This window comes from Cynara cardunculus (assembly GCF_001531365.2).
Source record: "Cynara cardunculus var. scolymus isolate 2C chromosome LG 5, CcrdV1, whole genome shotgun sequence".
NCBI lineage: Eukaryota > Viridiplantae > Streptophyta > Magnoliopsida > Asterales > Asteraceae > Cynara > Cynara cardunculus.
In genome coordinates, this window is record NC_037532.1 from 35,381,847 (window position 1) to 35,398,143 (window position 16,297).

Consider the following 16,297-nt stretch of genomic DNA (forward strand, 5'->3'; position numbering starts at 1 on the left):
GTTCATACACATATTAATTAATATATTAATTAAATTATTGTTTATTTAATCTCATTTAATAATAACCGTTAGATGAGAAAATGAACGATTAAGATGGGTTARCAYARTTTGYACAAAATATTGGGTTAGTATTTGAACCAGCCCCTATATATATATACATATATATACACACACACACATACACTTGAGATCATGTGAGATAAACCTGTTTCCGTGAGACACGATTTTTACACTTGAAATTTCATAGCAAAACACTGTGAATTTTTGTTGTGAAGATTCGGTTTTTTTTACATCCACAAATTGAAGATGCTTTTACTTCACACCATATCCTATCGAGTAAACAACTAATTTTACTGTTCTTGTATAAACACATAAGATTGTTAGGTATCATTAAATAATAAAATAATTACGTTAATATTTTATACAAAATACTGTATTAAAATCACCTCGGCTAATTTTATGGTTCTTGTACTGTTATTTATACATTCGTATATTATTTATTATGATTAAACTTAGTACGTTTGATAGTTTTGATATATTATTTAATAACATATGACGTGTAGCTCAGTTAATAAAAAATGTATGACGATTTTACACAAATATAAGTCTTGGGTTCGATCTTACCGAGTGAGCCAAGAACAACAGCTGGAAACCACTGCTAATACCCCGTAGGTTGAGGAGCAAAAAGAGGAAACCGTCCAAGGAGGACTCGTGTCAGATTAGCTAGTTGGTGAGGTAATAACTTACCAAGGCGATGATCAGTAGTTGGTTCAAGAGGATGATCAACCATACTGGCACTGAGACATGACCCAGACTCCTACGATAGGCAACAATAGAGAATTTTCTGCAATGGGCGAAAGCCTGACGGAGCAATGCCGCGTGGAGATAGAAGGCCCATGGGTCGTGAACTTCTTTTCCCGAAAAAGAAGCAATGACGGTACTGGAGAATAAGCATCGACTAACTTTGTGCCAGCAACCACGGTAATACAAAGATGTAAGCGTTATCCAGAATGATTGGACGTAAAACATATGTAGATGGCTTTTCAGTGTTTTTAAAGGTTAACGTATTAGAGATGGATTATGTGTGGGACCGGTTAGAATCACAGTAATCCGATTTTTCCCTAAAAATATATTATTTATTTGAAAAATAGAAAAATTAATACTTAGATCGGACCGTTCGATAGGATACGTGGTCTCTATCTCTCTCCCCATTCTTCCTGATCATGGGAGAGAGATTGATACAAATCATTACCCACTGATCTGCTGTGTTAATTACAGATTTATACACTTCTAAACTGCGTTTTAAACCCTAGTTCCACGATTTTCGTTGAATGAAATCGATCCAATGCATTGGTGTTGCAGAAAGGGATTGAATCATTGGATTATAAGGAGCAAAGAGTGTCAATATTGTTCGTGTAATCTGGTAGAATCTGATTACGATGAGACATTTTTGGGGGAAACTATTATATGCATTGGAAAGGATCAATCGGAGGGAGTTCATCGTCGGTGGTGTTAGGGTTTTTTTGTTTGAGAAGAATTTAGGGGATCATTATGCAGCTACACTTCTCACCTAGTATGAAAAGTTTAACGATATCGAGCAGCAATGGATTTGTTGACTTGATGAAGATCAAGGTCGCAGCTCGTCATATTTCGTACCGTACTCTATTTCATACTATCCTTATTCTTGCATTCTTGTTGCCATTCGTGTTCATCCTTACAGCTCTTGTTACTCTCGAAGGTGTCAACAAGTGCTCCTCATTTGGTACAATACTACTTATTATGAATCAATCGTCTATTGATCTAGTTTTTGATTTCAAATATTATGGATATACTTGTGTTTTCAATGTGAAACTGTGATCGCGTAGTAGATCTTGATGTTTTTATATTATCTTATTGCTTTTTGTTGCTTATTGATTGCTTCAATTGGACTTGAGAACTACAAATGAACCTGGAATTCTTTGGTGTTTCTAGATCTTGATTCTATTTCATGTGATAATTAGCATATCCCAATGTTTGGTAGGTAGATTAGTTTTGAGTGGAATTTGATTCATTTCAAGTTAAAGGGATGATCGCCTGATAGTTGTATTGGGTTCAGAATTCAGATGCCTAATTAGCAACCAAAATGGGTATCATTTGTGATTTGATTCTAGAATCGTATTCATTAAGATTAAATTCTTGAGAAATATTAGAAGCTTGAATGAGCTACATTCAAGTGTGTTGGTTAAATTATGTACTCGATTTCTTGCATCTGATGAATCAAATGGAAATTTGGATCGATTGTGATTTCGATTATGGTTGGGTAGAAACCGACAAATAGCTGTTGACAGTTGATGGATGAAATATTGTAGTTTGAATCTACTGAATTCTTGATCTTTCTACTCCATGAGGTAGATGTAATCCCACTACATCTTACCCTTCCCAGACACTCATCTGTATGGGATTCTTTGTGTTCGTTTGTTTTATTATTTATTTGGTTTACACATTTATAGGGCGCATAAAACTATAATTAAACCACTTGGGTTATGGGACACTGGTTAAGGCTCAGTGGGGATGTAGTGGAAATCTCATGTACCCCGAGTTCGAATCCAGATGCCACCAAAACCCTTGTGGCCATGGAGGTTGACCAACAATGACTCCAGGCCATTCGTGGTCGCGCAAGGGGTTAGACGGTGCATGCAAGCTAGCCCGGAAACCCACAGTACCCAAAAAACTATAATCAAACTTTACCCATTCCTATGTCAAGTTCTTTGTTTCTCCTAGGATAATTTTGTGGTCATGAACATACTTTTCCTATCAGGTAAATAATACAAACCTCTTTCTGTTCTCTCGCCTTTTCTTGTTAAAATCCATTTTGGGATGACCAATGAAATTTGGAATGTGTTTTGTAGATATCGTATGTATGTATGTTATCTTTTTCTACTACTTTTACTGATTCTTATGCCCGACAGTGTCTCATTGATTACTGATTTTATGCTTTAGATTGTTTAGGCAGGCGTTTGGGACCAAAGCTTCTTGGGAGGGGTGATGATTCAAGGGTAAAAATTCTACCACATAATCTCTTCATCATTTAGTTTTATTCGAGGCTCGTTTATCTAATAACTTTAACATTTTTATGATGGCTGAAGCAGAGGCTTGTTAGCGAACTTTACAAGAACCTTAATCAAGTGAACTCTATAGAAGTCCCGGATGGCATAAAGCTCCCTGATAACTTCACACAGCTTGTTTCAGAAATGAAAAGCAGCAAATATAATGCAAAGGAATTCGCTATTATATTGAAAGGAATGGTATGTCTACTCACCATGGCATCCATATTTTTTTTGTAATTTCTATACTGAACACAAAACGGATTTAGCATATCTTTTGGAAAAAAGAATTAATTAAACAAACCAAACGAGCCCGGTATCCCACCTGAATAGGCATGGAATGGGGCAGGGACCCCGATCCCCATCCCCGCCCCATGGAAATCGGGGATTTTTTTTTCTTCTTTATGTGAGATATGTTAAATCAAATGTGTTAAACACCACAATGGATCCAAAATGGTCCATGTTTAAATCTCACATATTTCCAAAATTTTGCTTTTGTGGAGTACCAAACATTCATATGTTAACAAAGTCACATTATCATACGTAATTGTTTGATCATGTATAAGAAGAAGAAAGGTCAAAATACTATTTCTAAATCTAAAAGAAGTAAATCTAATTCGTTATAAATATTATATTCAATAATAAAGATACAATATATCTAATAGTAAATATATAATATATTTAATATACAGTGACAGGGCGGGTCAGGGATCACGTTACTCGGTCCCGTTCCCCATCTCCGGGTTTTAACTTTTGGGGATCCCCACCCGGTCCCGTCGGGACACCGGGCTCCCCAATGGGGCGGGTCTCATTCCCATGCCTATACCCGAAAGGGGGGGGGGGGGTTTGGGAGGGTAAGATGTACGGCGTACGCAGACCTGACCTCTACCCTCATCACATAAAAATACTAATGTGGTTATAATCTTCAGTTCAGGTTGTTTTGGGAGTGTGCCTCGTGCTAAATGAGGAAGATCCTTGTTCTTAGCTTTTGCACCATTTAAATTGATCCACAAGCTCCTCACATTCTGCTTCCCCTCACTCTACAATACTGTACTTTGAACGGTGTTCAATACTATAACATTGAATCATGTAGGCAGCTTGATCCTAGAATCCATATCACTTTTCTTCACTACCATTTTGGCCCTAAAGAGACTTGGAGTGCCCTGACATAAGTTGATCCTTAAACACTAGGATTACCTGCGTTAAATTAGAACTATTGGATCACTTGTAGTATTCCTAACTTGACCCGGGACTTCCAAATTAGAGTGATTTAAAAAACAAACCAAACGAACCACATAGGGGTAGGGTCTGGTGAGGATAGGATGTACACTGACGTTACCTTCACCCCGAGGGGTAGAGAGGCAGTGCCAGACCTAGAAATTTTTTCAAGTAGTGGCACTATTTGACTATAAAAAACGAAGTTATGGATATTTTCACTAAATCACCATTGGTTTGTTGGTTAGTTCCTTGTTTTTTATGTGTGGTCTTGTGTTCGAGTCTTTTATCCCAAAAAAATTCAGAAACATAATAAACCTGAAATTAAATGCTAAAAACTAAGAAAATAATACAAATGGGATTCAAACCCATGTCTGGAAGGGGCAGAAGGACCATGTAAACCGACTCTACCAAGAAGAACTTGTGCTATTACTGTAGTTTCAAGAAACATACTGTTGCACCCAACAAAATAATACGTTGACACCTTTCACGACCCTATTTTTTTTACTCTACGACAGAGGAACGTAACTGTGGCCCGTGCCACCCTTATGCACCATAGTGTGTTCGCCCGTGTGGTCCTGAGGGGACCCAAACTGGTGATCACCAGGGAGCAAGTTTTTTTTTCCTTTCTGAAATTAACCTCTTTTTTTTAATTTTTTCGGACTTCCATAATGGATCTGCTATCTCTCTGCTCCTTATCGAGCTAAGTTTTTTTTTTCTTATTGAAATTTGACAGATGGAGAGATCTGAAAAGGAGATTAGAGAATCTAAATTCGCAGAACTAGTGAATAAACACTTTGCAGCAAGTTCTGTTCCAAAGGGCATCCATTGTCTCTCCTTACGGTTGACTGATGAATACTCTTCCAATGCTCATGCACGGCGGCAGTTGCCGTCACCGGAATTTCTTCCGGTTCTTTCCGACAACTCGTACTACCACTTTATCTTGTCAACTGACAATATCCTGGCGGCTTCAGTTGTGGTCACTTCTGCCGTCCAATCGTCTATAACACCTGAGAAAATCGTCTTCCATGTGATCACCGACAAGAAAACTTATGCAGGTATGCACTCTTGGTTTGCCTTAAACCCGTCTCCCCCTGCCATCATTGAAGTGAAAGGTGTTCATCAGTTTGACTGGTTGACCCGAGACAACATTCCTGTTCTTGAAGCTGTGGAGAATCATAACGGAGTTCGGAATTACTACCATGGGAATCATGTAGTGGGAACCAATCTTAGTGATACCACTCCAAGATCATTTGCCTCCAAATTGCAGGCTAGAAGCCCCAAATATATATCATTGCTGAATCATCTTCGCATATATTTGCCAGAGGTAATCATAATTAGATGGTACACATGCTTTTCCTTCTCTTTAATTATAGGACGTGGGATAGGAACTTATATATATGTATGTGTATGTATATATGTATGTATGTATAGGTCAGCTTAAGGGGAAAACCGCAAAAAAACAAAAAAAACTAGAGAACACCTTGGTAAACGTTCATCTGGACAGTAACATGCACACGTGCATAAAAGCCAAGAAATAACTTCAATAACTTGTATGCACATGTGCATACCGTCCATATGAATGGTTACCGGGGTGTTCCTCAGTTTTTCATTTTTTTGGGGTATTTCCCCTGAACCTCCCTCTATATGTATAGATTCATTTTTGGAGGTTTAGCATTGCTCGAGGTCGTTCTAATCTTTTTGGAGACCTTGCTACACATTTACCAAGACTATAGATCAACTGGACGAGTAATAAATAAACAAAATGTAGAAGTTTATACCATCTATGACAAAGTAACATATGAAATTCACTTAAATAGAATTATTCTTCTAACATTTTTCGAAATCTAGAGTCGCCAAATTGGTTAAAAGAGTAAAAGCCCAAAACATGTATAATTAGGCCCCAAAATTCTGGGGATCTGTTCCAATCTCAGCTAGAGATGGCAACAGGGTCAGGGGTATCGGGGATCGCAATCCCCGTCGGGGAATAAGATTTCATCCCCATCGGGGAATGGGGCTCCCCATCTAGGAATTGGGTTTTCTGTGTCTATACAATTTAATTTTATGTAATGTTTTTATATATTATGTATGTAAATGCCAATTTAATGTTTAAACGACATATAATGCTAAAATATTAATTACCTGAACTGAAACTTTAATTGTTGCACTTGTACAAGGCTAACATTAAAAACGTAGTTCAAACACAAATATATCAATTACAATACTTAATAATTGAAAATTTTATATTCTCACATCATTATATCAACAGAAGTTTTCTATGAACAACCAAATCAATAATGTAATCTTTTACAAGTTTTCATCATGGAAGATTGATTATATTTATACATTATATATACTCATTGGGTTTCTCACTATATTATTACAGTTGATATATCTATATATACACACACACACACATAGAAATGTATAATTAATAGCCGGGGTCAGTACCCTTCATCCCGGCCCCATTCTCGGTCAACTCGAGGATTCACCGAGGTCGGGTTCCCCATCAGGTGTGGGGTTTTTTTTGCCATCCCTACTTCAGGCACGAACCTGACATTTCTTTGTGCTAATTAGGGTAGGATATATATTAATAGCTTGGTACATTTCATATATTTGTTTGCGTTTTCCACGTCATTTTTGTTCATCTCTGATATAAATCTTTTGCGTATTCCGCTCAGCTCTTCCCCAACCTTGATAAAGTGGTTTTCTTGGATGATGATGTCGTGATTCAACGTGATTTATCCACACTTTGGGAACTTGATCTTGGTGGAAAAGTCAATGGAGCTGTGGAAACTTGCCAAGGCGAAGACTCGTGGGTAATGTCTAAGCGGTTTAGAACCTACTTCAACTTTTCTCACCCGTTGATAGCGAGAAGTTTAGACCCGGAGGAATGTGCTTGGGCTTATGGGATGAATATCTTCGACTTGCGGGCATGGAGAAAGACTAATATTAGAGAAACATATCACACATGGCTGAAAGAGGTAAATTGTACTTCCAACTTTTTTATTTTTCTTCGTTCAAGCCAATGTGTTGAAATTGTCAATTAGGGTGCATTTGGTACAATGGACAGAACATAACAAAACAAAACAGGGATCAATGTTCCACGTTTGGCAGAACTTTTATGTGGAATAGAGAGGAACAAAATGGATCAGGCGTATTCCACCCTCACCCCATGGAACAAGTTGAACAAGATAGAATAGACCTATGTTTTACCAATATAATCTCAAAATAGAACATAATTCTCTTTTAAAACATCAAATACGCCTTCCTTTTTACATTTTATTCATTTTTTAAATTTTATTTATTGTATTTTATGTTCTTTAAACTTTTCATTTTATTGTCCTCAAAATATTATTTTTATACGATTTCTGTATTTGATTAATTTATGTAATTTATTAACTATAAAAAAAATTAACCTAGAAAAGGTATAAAATTAAAACTGGAAACTACATAAACTTTTATTTTGGTGTTATTTTAATTGTTTTGACGAAACTTTCTAATGATATATTTTGTTAAAAAAATATTTATTTTATTATAATTTAATAAATTACATAATTAATCAAAATATATAAACAACTCATTAGGGGTAAATTGGTCATTTTATCTGTTTTGTCCTGTTATTTTCTGTTTTACCAAACGTTGAACCATTGTTCTGTCATGTTCTGTCCTGGATGCCAAATGCACCCTTAAGGCTATGTTTAGCAAACTAGCTGACAAATTAGCTATTGGTAGTCATATTTGATAAAATCGAGCTGATACGCTAGATGACAATGTAATATGGCTTAGGCCATGTTAAATTAAATTGAACAATATAAGGGGAATAATTTGAAAAAAGCAGGGCGGACCAAACGTGGGATTCTTTTTGAGGTATGAAGGGTGCACATACTAAACTTTAAGTGGTGTTCCGTGATATTATAAAATATTAGGAACATCAACAAAAAACCGAAAAAGTACCTCGAAATCAACCAACAAACCAAAAAAATCCCTTAAAACCATGGAATTCGGCTAAAAACGCATCACGTGACTTTGCAGTCCTTTGATCCACCTACACAAAAAATTTGGGTCCGCCACGGGAAAAAAGCCCTTGGAGCTTATTGAAGTTAGCTTATGACTAACCAAATGAGGTTTTTCCAATAATCTTCTATTTCTTCCATGTTGCAATACAATTATTCACATGGATAGATATATGTATATACATAGATAGAGGGAGGTTCAAAGAAAAAACCCCCAAAAATGAAAAACTGAAGAACAAGCCGGTAATCATTCATCTGTACGGTATGCATATGTGCATACAAGTAATTGAAGCTGTTTTTTGTTTTTTATGCACATGTGCATACCGGACAAATTGCTTATATATTACTTGTATGCACATGTGCATACTGTGCGGATGAATAGTTTACCAAGGTGCTCCTCGGTTTTTCATTTTTTTGCATTTTTTCCTCAGCCTGACCCTACGTACATATATAACCAAACCAAATCAAATCAAAGCATTCATATTTGTTGAGCAAAATGTAAAGATTTTTGACTTTTTTTCTGCTTGCAGAACTTGAAGTCGAATTTGACATTATGGAGGCTCGGAACTCTACCCCCCGCCCTTATTGCATTTAGAGGTCACGTTCAACCCATTGACCCATCTTGGCACCTTCTGGGGTTGGGGTACCAGAGCAAAACGAGCATCGAGAGTGTAAAGAAGGCTGCTGTAATTCACTACAACGGTCAGTCAAAACCATGGTTAGAGATAGGGTTCGAGCATCTTCGCCCTTTTTGGTCTAAATACGTCAATTACTCCAACGATTTTGTCAAGAATTGTCACATCTTGGAGTAGTGGTTTTTTCCTCAGAGTTGTGTGCATAAACAAAAAGATTGGGAAGAGACCCAAAACTCAAAAGCAATTTTGTCAATATTCATTATGAATAGAGAAACGGGAAACGGTTAAATTGGCAAATGGAACTCGATCTGCTGCTTTCCCACTTGGGATCAAAGAAGACGTGCATCGAGAGCCATACGAAGGTATATTTTGGCATCAATATTCATTATGAATAGATATAACAGGAACTATGGCTCGGCCCAGGTATGGAGAACGTGAAAGCGCCCATCTTGCGCGAGCTATATCACGATCGTTAAGGTTCGATTCTATCTCATCTAGCTTATGAAACAACGATTCTTGCCACCTGAAACTTTTTTTTACATAATCGAGGCAGTGTATCTTTGAAACTGCTTTGTTACAGAACCGTTTTAGCCTGGAACTTTGTTCATAGGTTATATATGGTCGTTGTCGTGTACTATACTCGAGATACGTTTAAAATGTGCAGTAAATTCTTTTTGATCAAAGTTCCCGAAGGTTTTCTAATATACGGCCGACCATACTACGCGGGTTCGTGTCCAACCTCCCTCTAGTTTATAAAGTTTTTGAACTTTATGCTATGTAGCAATTTGTGATTTAACGTTTGTCATATAAGCAATCGTTCTACTCTTTGAAGTAGAGTTCAGGTCTGCATACATCTCATCTCCTTACAGGTCGGACCTTACCTCAGAGTAAGAAGTGAGATATTGACTATTTACCTAAAGATACATATCGTACGCATATAGGACTGAACTGGATTGTACTGAACGAGCGAGAGTGAAGTAGATGGTTTACACGGGTAGTTTCGTAATTTACCGATCTTTGTCTTATCTCGATTTTTGTTGCATTTTTTTTCCTCCATTGGTCCTTGTCCTAGTGACCCAGTCTAATGTTGTGCTAACCATGAGACATGGATAGCTTAGGGGTTGTTTGTTTACCTCTTAATAGTTTCGTTAAGAGGCAACCTCTGAATCGTTAAGAGGTGAATCTTGTTTGGCAAAAACAAGTATGTCTCTTAATGGTTATAAAACCCTTTAAATGATTTTGTATCTTGAATCTCCCTTAACTATTAAAAACCCTAATTTCATTGTATACAATTACCGAACAATGATATTTCATCTTACACTATATCATGAGAGCCTCTTAATCATTCTGACCACTTAATTATTTTGCACCAAACCATTCAGCAATTGCCAAACAGTCCCTTAATAATTTATCAATTTTGTCTCATCTAAATTTTTGTTCCATTTATTTTTTTTTGAACAGAAAAAAATGCATTTTTATCTGGTTATGTCTTGTCACAGTTTAATGTGTGTGGAATCTTGGTAAGTTGGATATGACAAAGAACCCCATTATAGAAGTAGTATCATATGATTAATGTCACAGCATATGGTTCTCTCTTTTGCTTTTGTGGGTAGGTCCAATTTCTCTTTCAAGTATTTGAACAAGTGTATATAATAATTTAATAATTAATAATAAATTATAATTTAATAATTAATAATATTTTAATAATTAAATAATTAATAATAATAATGGGTTGTTATTTAAGTATTTGTGGGATTTTTTTAATAGAGGAAATAATTGAAAAAGCTAATCAAAATTGCTATTATATATTAAGAGAACACTTGGCACTAATATAGTCAATCTCATCAATATCGATATCATTAAAACCTTTAGACTTGTCATCCAGGACCTTGTTCAGAAATACTGTAATGAAAGGAAGGTAGGAGTTTTTTGCTAGGTATTTGACCAAATAAGATCGTTCAGTTCCTATTGAACCTATCACTAAAATACTCGTAGAGAGGAATAAGACTAAGAGGAGCGAAAAGGGTTTTCGATGGGAAATGAAAACTATTGGCCCATGCCAAAAAATACCAACAATTGCGCCAAATATACCAAAGGTTGTGTCAAAATATACCAAAAGTTGCGCTAAAATATACCAAAGTAATACCTAATCTATGTTAAGATCATGGTATGAACTATTTTTCATTTGCATCATTAATTTATGGTGGAGATATAACGATTTGAATTTCTTTTAACCCTTCTTGATATCCAACAACATCATCACTTTCATAATGTTTTTCATCACCAACAGTAGTATCACCTTCGTCATGGTTTTCATCATTAACAACCTCTCTTGAAATTGAATACGGTAGGATGCTTTCGGGTCATGCTGGTTGTGGCACACCTGAGGATGTCTTTAATGATGAAGATAAAGTGTAAACAATAGTCATTAAAAATGTTATTTGAATCTAAAAAATAAATAATGGCTTACCCTAATCGTTGCTTCTCCCGTGATTGGATTATAAGAGATCCATACATATGATGGTATCTTCCCACCTAATTTGCCTTTTCCACCTCTATTGCCTCTTCCACCACCATTGGCTCTTCTTGTTAAAGTCGGTTTTGGAATGTTGAGTCTTGGTCTAACTCTTGGCTTAACAAGTTTAGGTGGTGGGTTCTTCTTTTCATTCTTACAAGTCCTAGCATTATTCCCCCGTTTTCAAGCAATTGCTACATGTCATTGCCTTCCCAGATTGAGTCATTCTTATACCTTGGCTCTCAGATTCTGGTCGTTTTCTTTTGATGGATGGTCTATCAGGCATTTCTCCTCTCCTTAGGTGGGTTTGGTTTGATGTAAGGTGTTGGAGTCCACATGTTGCTCCCATTCAATGGTCTTATAGTATTCTCATAGGCCATTTTGAAGAGATCCTTAATAAACCATTTACTAGCATAATCTTCTGGATCCTTATTGATAAAGTGTATGGCAGGAATGCAATGCACACAAGGAATGCCTAATATGTCCCATAATCTACAACTACATTTTCTAGTATCTAAGTCTACCACCATTGTTTCATAACCATTTCGTGTTTCAAACACAGTCCCACCACTAAGGATAACAAACCAATATCTACATACGAAAAAGAAATACATTAGCATACAAGATCATATTACCATCATAAACAATCATACACGATAAATTGCCATCATTGATAAACATACCTGTGATTTTCTCCCTATTTCTTTAACTTTTTTCTTATGACCGGACAAACAACTGATTCTCATTCTTGTGTTTTGCTTAACATTCTGTAATGTCTCTCCATAACAAATATCTTTATCTCCTCTAACATTGTGATTATGGGGGGTTTTTTCTTGCATCAACAATTATTGAATTAAATAACTCACAAATCCCATTTTCTACGACTTCATAAGCTCTATCGGGTTGGAAAAATGCCCTACACCGTGTAGGCGTGTACTAAGGTCCCTTTCAATCAAGTGATTATATGCATCAAGATTTTGTATCTTAAACTTTTCCATATATGGCATGAAATATGCCTCAAAAGTGGATGTAGCTATTGTCCAAAAATTGTTTCTGTACTCAACACCATTAAATTTTTTACAAAAATCAGTATAAATGTTTCTTGCACATTGTCTATGCTTTGCATATGATGCCAACCAAGTCGAAGTGGAGTTGATAATAGATTTCATTGAAGATATTGTATAATGTAATTTTTTTAGGATATTGTGGAATGCAGGAATATTTGGAAAATTCATAGGTCTTGGAGAATGTCGGGAGTATGAAGAGTTTAGGGGCATTTGAGAGCCTTCTTGATTCCCAATATCTTTTTCCATTTTATTTGAAGGAAAGGTGTGAGGAATTACTCATATGGTGATACATATCGATTTGGGATCACGTGAGACCAGTATGTTTTCGTGAGACCACTGTCTTACACTTGAAACTTCACAGCAAAACGTTATGAAAGTAACCTTCATAATGTTTTGTCTATGAAAGTAACCTTCACATTGTTTTTGCTGTGAAAGTAACATTCACAGTGTTTTTGTGAATGTAACATTCACAGTGTTTTTGCTGTTAAAGTTCGGCTTTTTTTACCTTCACATCGTTTTGCTGTGAAGTTTCAATTGTAAAAAAGTGGTCTCACGAGTCTCATAAAAACAGACTGGTCTAACGTAAACCAAAACCTATATAATATATATATATATATATATATATAGGGGCCTATTCAAGGGAGAACTGAGTTGTTTGTGTTAACTGTGAGAACCAATATTAACCACAAATCAATAGATAAATTAGGAAATTTATAAATTTGGTAATTTTAAATTAAAATCTTAATGCAAGGATATTTTTGGTATTTTAAAACTTTCCTCTCTCCTCTCTTCTCTCTCCGGCCACCGTTCTCCGGCCTCCGGCCACCGTCCTCCGGTGATACCACTATGGTACCATTGTGATACCTAAAAATATTGACTCTGTTAAACAAAAGATACATTGTGATACCTAATCATATATAAGATGCATAGTGATACCATTGTGTTACATCTTCGATCGACCACACAAACGACATCAATCTGATACCCAAGCACATATATGATGTATTGTGATACCATTGTAGTATCACCGGAGGACGGTGGCCGGAGAGAGAAGAAAAGAGGGAGGAAGGTTTTAAAATACCAAAATATCCTTGCATTAATATTTTAATTCAAAATTGCCAAAATTATAAATTTCCTAATTTATCTATTGATTTGTGTTTAATATTGGTTCTCACAGTTACCAGAAACTAATTAATTCTCATTTGATTAGGCCCCTATATATATATATATATATATATATATATGAGATAATTAAAAATTAAAGTTATTAATATAACTAATTGTATAAAAATTAACAAGAAACGAAAAATACAAAAAAAAAAAATGAAAGAAATATTTTATTATAATTAATTTTAATTGTGTCATCAATTTTAACTTATGTATTTTATGAATTTATTAAAACAAAATAAAATGAGTAAGAAATAATAAATAAAATAATAACAGAAAAGAAAAATATACAAAAACTTGTGTTATTGTTCAAACACCTATGTCCCACCGTAAAGGTTCAAGAATCTAAACAGAAACTTGTGGATGCTTTGTGACGGTTAATACTTTTTTTTAATATTTTTTAATTTTATATACATTAAATTAATTTAATTCCTTATTTGGTTGGTATTAAAATCTGAAGAAAATGATTTCACATGCAAAAGGTTGGAGTTGTCTTAGTGGCATCAATTATGCACCATTATTTAATTTTGGATTTTCTTTTTAAATATATAATCCTTAATAATTATTATATAAATATTTATCAATGATATTTAAGAGACTGTTTGGTAATTTCTAAATGGTTTGGTGCAGAATGATTAAGTGGTGATTAAGAGACTCTTATGATATAATATAAAATGAAATATAATTGTTGAGTAATTGTTTACAATGAAATTAGGGTGCTGAATGGTGTAAGGAAGGCCAATGATGCAAAATCATTAAGAGGTTGTTTGACAGTTGCTGAATGGTTTGGTGCAGAATGATTAAGTGGTCAGAATAATTAAGAGACTCTTTTGATATAGTGTAAAGTGAAATATAATTGTTTGGTAATTGTTTACAATTAAATTAAGGTGCTGAATGGTTAAGAGAGGTCCAGGATACAAAATCGTTTAGAGGGTTTTAGAATCATTAAGAGACAAACTTTTTTTTTGTCAAACAAGATTCAACTCTTAACTATTCAGATGTTGCCTCTTAATGGAACTATTAAAAGGTAAGCAAACAACCCCTAAGAGGATTTTAGAACCATTAAGAGGTAGAATTTTTTTTGGTAAATAAAATTCATCTCTTAACGATTCTGATGATGACTCTTAATGGACTTAACTTTTTTTTTTGTCCAACGGGCCTAATATGGTAAAACCAAGCTCGTTTTTACGGGCTTGAAAACTTACCCATACTTGTCCTATAAACGAGTCCCGCTTGTCCACAGGCTAACGGACTTAAAAATCTTATATATTTTCATGAAAACAAAACTCATATAAAATCACAAGTTATGTAAAATAATTCAAAATACATAACAGTTTTTCCATCTTAAAATTTGACGTAAATACATAACAATATACATACTTTAGAAGGAAATTATTTCGTTAAATATGAAATATCGATAAAGAAAATGACTAATTGAGATAATACATAATTGATCAATTGAAATAATTTTAAGATTTAAAAAAAAATATTATTTTCATAAATGATAATTAAGTAAGAATTGATAAGTAATAAGAATCTTCAATTTTATTTGAAAATTTTAGTTATAAAAAGTAATTATTATAAAAATATTAATGGGTCTGACGGCCCTACTAATTTTTTTTTTCATTGCCCATGTCCATCCATTAATTTTAATAAGTTAGTCCAGACCCGCCTATTTCTTCGAGAATGGTAATCCAAGCCCGTTTTTCTAGCGGGCCGGGCATAACGGGTCATTCCATCCATAAACAACTCTAATTCTAATTTATGGTTCATTCTATTATCTACTTTGTTATTCAACTTAATTTCAACTCATCTTTCACAACATCAGCATGATAACTATTTAATACTTCAACTAGTTATCCAAGTACTCAAAAGTTTAAAACACTACATTTTAGGTATCAAAATAGAAGCTTTGAAAATATGTTATTTAAAATATAAATCAAGTTAAAATACATTACATTTTCATATAATTTGTTTTATTTTTTATTAATTAATTAATACTAAAAGAATAGTCTTTTCTTCACCTAATCTAACCGGGATGGAAGTCGACAGCCAGATCAGTTTCTTGTGCGAAGTAAGACCAAGTTTTATTTCCTTCTACTTTTGATCAGTTTCGTTGTCGTCGTCATCATCATACATGTAATTTTTTTTTGAACGGCATCATACATGTAAATAATACAAGATTTGTTCCCACTTGACTTCATTCATAAACTATACCCACTTCCCGATTTGAGTAGTCGATACGTTCTTTGGTGGTTGTTGATCTTTTTCTTCATCGATTAGGTACCTCTTTCTTCGATTATTTTCCAAATACCCATATCGAAAAGATTGTGGGTGTTTGATTTCTTTCGAGCTTTTTGAGATACCCATATCAAAACGATCATGGGTTTTTGATTTCTTGAAGCTTTTTGAAATACCCATATCAGAAGAGATTTGGGGGTTTTTGGTTTCTTTGACGATGGTGCTTTCTTGATTCTTGACTCCCAATTTGCAATTTCTAGGGTTTAACTATGGTTCAATTTGATTGATCAGTGGTTGCAATTAGTGGGTGGGTTTTTGATTTCTTTGAAGATAGTGCTTTCTTGATTCTTGATTCCCA

General features: G+C 34.7%; 2 protein-coding genes across 4 annotated transcripts in view; both read left to right on the top strand.

Moving 5' to 3' along the window:
- The first annotated feature begins 1,191 nt into the window (after positions 1-1,191).
- LOC112512547 (probable galacturonosyltransferase 14) lies at positions 1,192-9,629 on the top strand. The gene is made up of 6 exons (XM_025118566.1): positions 1,192-1,762; positions 2,980-3,035; positions 3,129-3,284; positions 5,035-5,625; positions 6,980-7,282; positions 8,845-9,629. Exons 1-6 carry the CDS (start codon positions 1,552-1,554, stop codon positions 9,124-9,126), a joined length of 1,599 nt encoding a protein of 532 aa, XP_024974334.1. The 5' UTR covers positions 1,192-1,551; the 3' UTR covers positions 9,127-9,629.
- A 6,116-nt stretch (positions 9,630-15,745) lies between these two features.
- LOC112513377 (membrane-anchored ubiquitin-fold protein 1-like) overlaps positions 15,746-16,297 on the top strand; it is a 4,052-nt gene continuing 3,500 nt past the window's right edge. For 2 of the 3 annotated variants that reach the window (XM_025119612.1, XM_025119613.1), the window contains exon 1: positions 15,746-15,981. The gene's annotated coding sequence lies outside the window, so the exon portion shown is untranslated. The remainder of the gene's footprint in view (positions 15,982-16,297) is intronic. The other variant, XM_025119614.1, reaches the window with a different exon arrangement.